This window comes from Galeopterus variegatus, unplaced genomic scaffold (genome assembly GCF_000696425.1).
Source record: "Galeopterus variegatus unplaced genomic scaffold, G_variegatus-3.0.2 Scaffold4161, whole genome shotgun sequence".
NCBI classification, from domain to species: Eukaryota; Metazoa; Chordata; class Mammalia; order Dermoptera; family Cynocephalidae; genus Galeopterus; species Galeopterus variegatus.
This window is the reverse complement of record NW_007730272.1, coordinates 138,204-142,007: the sequence shown is the minus strand read 5'-3', so window position 1 is coordinate 142,007 and position 3,804 is coordinate 138,204. Positions and strand designations below refer to the sequence as shown.

The 3,804-nt window shown below is 38.6% G+C and overlaps 1 protein-coding gene across 2 annotated transcripts in view; it reads right to left on the bottom strand.

Moving 5' to 3' along the window:
• Window positions 1-3,804, bottom strand: part of SPHKAP (SPHK1 interactor, AKAP domain containing) — a 141,854-nt gene that overhangs the window by 10,287 nt on the left and 127,763 nt on the right. For both annotated transcript variants that reach the window (XM_008586870.1, XM_008586869.1), the window contains 2 exons: window positions 1,682-1,734; window positions 1,408-1,592 (listed from right to left, as the gene is read on the bottom strand). In XM_008586870.1, coding sequence (XP_008585092.1) covers window positions 1,408-1,592; window positions 1,682-1,734 — 238 coding nt within the window. The remainder of the gene's footprint in view (window positions 1-1,407; window positions 1,593-1,681; window positions 1,735-3,804) is intronic.

The following is a 3,804-nucleotide window of genomic DNA, read 5'->3' as shown; positions in this document are numbered from 1 at the left end:
CATGAGGAATCTCTCACATATTGGCCTCTCTGAGTCCTGATTTGCTGATTAGTAAAAAAAAAAAAAAAAAGGAACAATAATATCCATTCTGCTCTTCTAACAGGGCCATTAAAAAACAAGTCCACGGAGGCACTCTGTGATGATGACATGAAAAAAGTGCATGGTGGCTGTGATAGACACCATCATAAAACAGTTCCCAAGATTTTCCACCCCAATCCCTGGGACCATGAATAGGATTTCATGTCCTTATTATGCTACCTTACAGAGAAAAAGGGATTTATCAGTTAATGTTGAGTTAATCAAATGAGAGACTATCAGGTGAACCTAATCTAACATAAACACTTTAAGAGCAGAATTCTCTCTGGCTGGTAGCAGAAAATTGACAGTATAAGAACACAAGGACACACATGACAAGGAACGTGGGCAGCCACCAAAAGCTGAGGGTAACCCTGGGCTGACAGCCAGCTAGGAAACAGGGACCTCAGTCCTACAACCACAAGGAACTGAATTAGGACCACAACCAGACAAGCTTGGATGCTTATTCTTCCCTAGAACTTCCAGATAAGAGCCCAATAAGGCCGACACCTTAATTTTTGCATTGTAAGACCCAAGCAGAGATCATGGTCAAACTCCCTGAACTTCTGAACTGTAGAGCTGCGTGTTGGTTTAAGCTGGTAAGTTGGTGGCAGTTTGTTACACAGCAATAGAAAATTAATGCAGCAACATTGCTGTTAATTTGGAATCCTTTAAAAAATCATATTTTTAAATTATGGAAAATTGAGCTTGAAGACACTGGTAGATGAATTCATGTCTTAATCTTAATAGTTGAGGTTCTACCACAGTTAATGGTAGATCTTAGAGATACTGAATAAGAGTGATAATTGCTATTAATTTTGATGTTGGCCAAGAATCTATGCCCCAGCTTTATATTTCTGGTAGGTGGAAGATGATAATAATGCAAACCTCTTTGGTAGGGAATTAAAAGTGCCTCCTCTTTGACATCATGCCACAGCCTATTTTAAATATCAGTGCAGCCTCACTTTGGTTTCTGTTATATATCAGGTCCTTTTCTTCTATTTTTTTATTTAAATGAGTGTTATGAGGAGGTTGGTTCCAGAGCAAGGACGCACCAAAAAATAAAACTCTTTGAAAAAGTTCCCAGCTCCTCAATTTACTTTTCTCATTGCCACCAACTTGCCAAGACAAACTGAGGCCAAAGAAACAGTGATCATGGTTATATTTACACAGGTGGAAACTTTCATAATCCTAGCCACCATTCTGAGGTCAAGAAAAGACATGATCAAACAATTGAAATTCAAACGGATTAACTGGGCATTTACTGAGTGTCCAGTGTTGATAAAAACAGAAAGCTTTATTGATATCCTACCCAAGCATGGAACATAGTACCTTTTCAATTCTGTTTTCCTGAGATTTCTTAAAGTAGATGGTGGGAATCCCAAGTTCAGAGGCAGCTATCCACTGCAGAGTGGCTCGAAGCTCGGCATCGGGACACTCTGGCTCCAGGTCAAAGTTGATCACCAGCAGGCTCCTCTGGTGGCTGGTTGTTCCCACTGGGAGTCCAGAGGCACGTGCTGAACACAGACACAACCACAGCCTTACTCTGCTTTCCAGAGGGAGATCCTAAGCAATCGTGTGTCAGAATTATAGGAAGATGACTTACCCTCTATGTTTTCTGACTGTCCTTTAAGAATCTCCTTTTCTTCTACTAATTCACTTTGGGAGAAAACAACAGTTTATGGTTGGTAACATTTAAGAAGAGTAAGCTGTAAATGGAAGATGAGGTGATGGGTCTTATTGTTCTAGAAGCTTCTGAAGTTCATTCTAGATGCATCGTTTTCATAGAGCGAAGTAATGCTGGGGAAATACCAATGTGGCTATTACGTAAGATTACTGGGTCTGCCATAAATGTCCCCCTATACCAATAAAAAAAAAGGTGAGATAACCTGAATGATTTTAGTTAGGATAATTGGTGTGGGAAACTGAGAGATGCATCCCCCTTCTCTTCAACCTCTAGTTCAAAAACCTTCACAGGTTTGAACTGTCAAGGAGAGATTTTGTAAGTAACTAGTTCTGATTTTGGGGCTTTATCCTTCTCCTACATTTTGCTTGTCATTTAATGGACCTTATGTTTTTATCTTGTCACAATGTTTTTTTTTCTACATTATGACAGCAACATATAACTGTCAAGGAGAGATTTTGTAAGTAACTAGTTCTGATTTTGGGGCTTTATCCTTCTCCTATATTTTGCTTGTCATTTAATGGACCTTATGTTTTTATCTTGTCACAATGTTTTTTTTTCTACATTATGACAGCAACATATGCTTGGATTTTAATATGGGAAATTTTTTTTACATGTGTATGGTTCTTTGATGTGAAATAAGAAAAAGGACAAGTGATGAACTGCAGAACTTAAATTGTACAGCAAAATATCTCAATCAACTGAATATTTTTCTTTCTTCTTATTGGGAGGAAGTGTAGTTGGCTGTGGGTGATTTAGACCTAGGTACTCACAACCAAACTATTTCATTGGATATGGTGATATTTAATATCAGAGGTGTTTTCATATGGTGTGTACTTATTACAGAGCCCTGAACATAGTGGGAAGACTCATTACTATATCAGAGGTGTTTTCATATGGTGTGTACTTATTACAGAGCCCTGAACATAGTGGGAAGACCCAGTAAAAACTTCCAAAGTAAGAGCATATGGCCCAAAAGCTGAGAGGAAGGGACCATCTTGGGAAGCCCGGGGTTGTTCTATATCTTTGTCATGTCTAGAAATGAGCACAGGGGCTCATAGTAATGTGTCTTTTGATGATAAAGGATTCTCTCCTATTCTCTGTTCCTGCTAAGATCTGGCTGATAAATTCCACTGGATTCCTGATATTCCTGATATGGTCATTTTTTCATTCATTCCTAATTACTCGTGGAAATGCCATTTTCCCCAGGGCCTAGATTCTCTGCTACATCTCTATGTGAGTGACCAAGAAATATGACAAATGCTACGTAGAGTTTCCATTATGGAGCTGCAGGATGCCGACTACAGGAGATGATGTTCTTGGATTTCCCTGAATACAGGCTCATACTGCAGAGAGACAGAAAGAATAGCTAAACAAATGTTTTCTGAAAAAGAAAAATAAATTTACTTCAAAGTAGTTTTGTTTGTTTTGTTTTTTGGTTCCCCTTTAAACACGAAACAAACCAAAAACCAAGACAATGTGTATGTTCATCTCTGCTTGGGAACAGCAGCCACGTGAAGCAACAAAGGAATCGCTGCCACCTTCAGTCACTGAGGAATACACCCAATTAAATGGTGAAATGAAAGTGCTTTAGCTACAGATAGTGATAAGGAAATAGGCAGGGAGCAACATTAGTCCTATACTTATTTTTCACTTTTCTGAAACTTCAAACATCTCCAAGTAATAAATCTAAGTTATAAAGGTCAAAAATATATTTCAATTCATTTAATTCTCTAGAGTAATTGCACAGTCTAGAAGTAGTCCTGACTTCATGTTGCCCTGCCTTCCTATTCTGTGTTTTGTGTGGTACATATTGTGCTTGTCCAAGTGCTTTTTTTCCTGTGGTTGTTTAGAAGTCTCCCTAGTGTGGAAAGCAGAGTTGCTGGGGGGCAGGGAATGACACGTCTCCATCATGGAAACCCCTTGGCATTAGACATATTTAGTAGTGATAACCCCAGGTATCTACAAGTAAAGGAAAAGCCATTCACTATTGACATGAGTATCCTCTCTAGTGAAGACTATTTTTTTTTTTTTTTTTTTTAAAG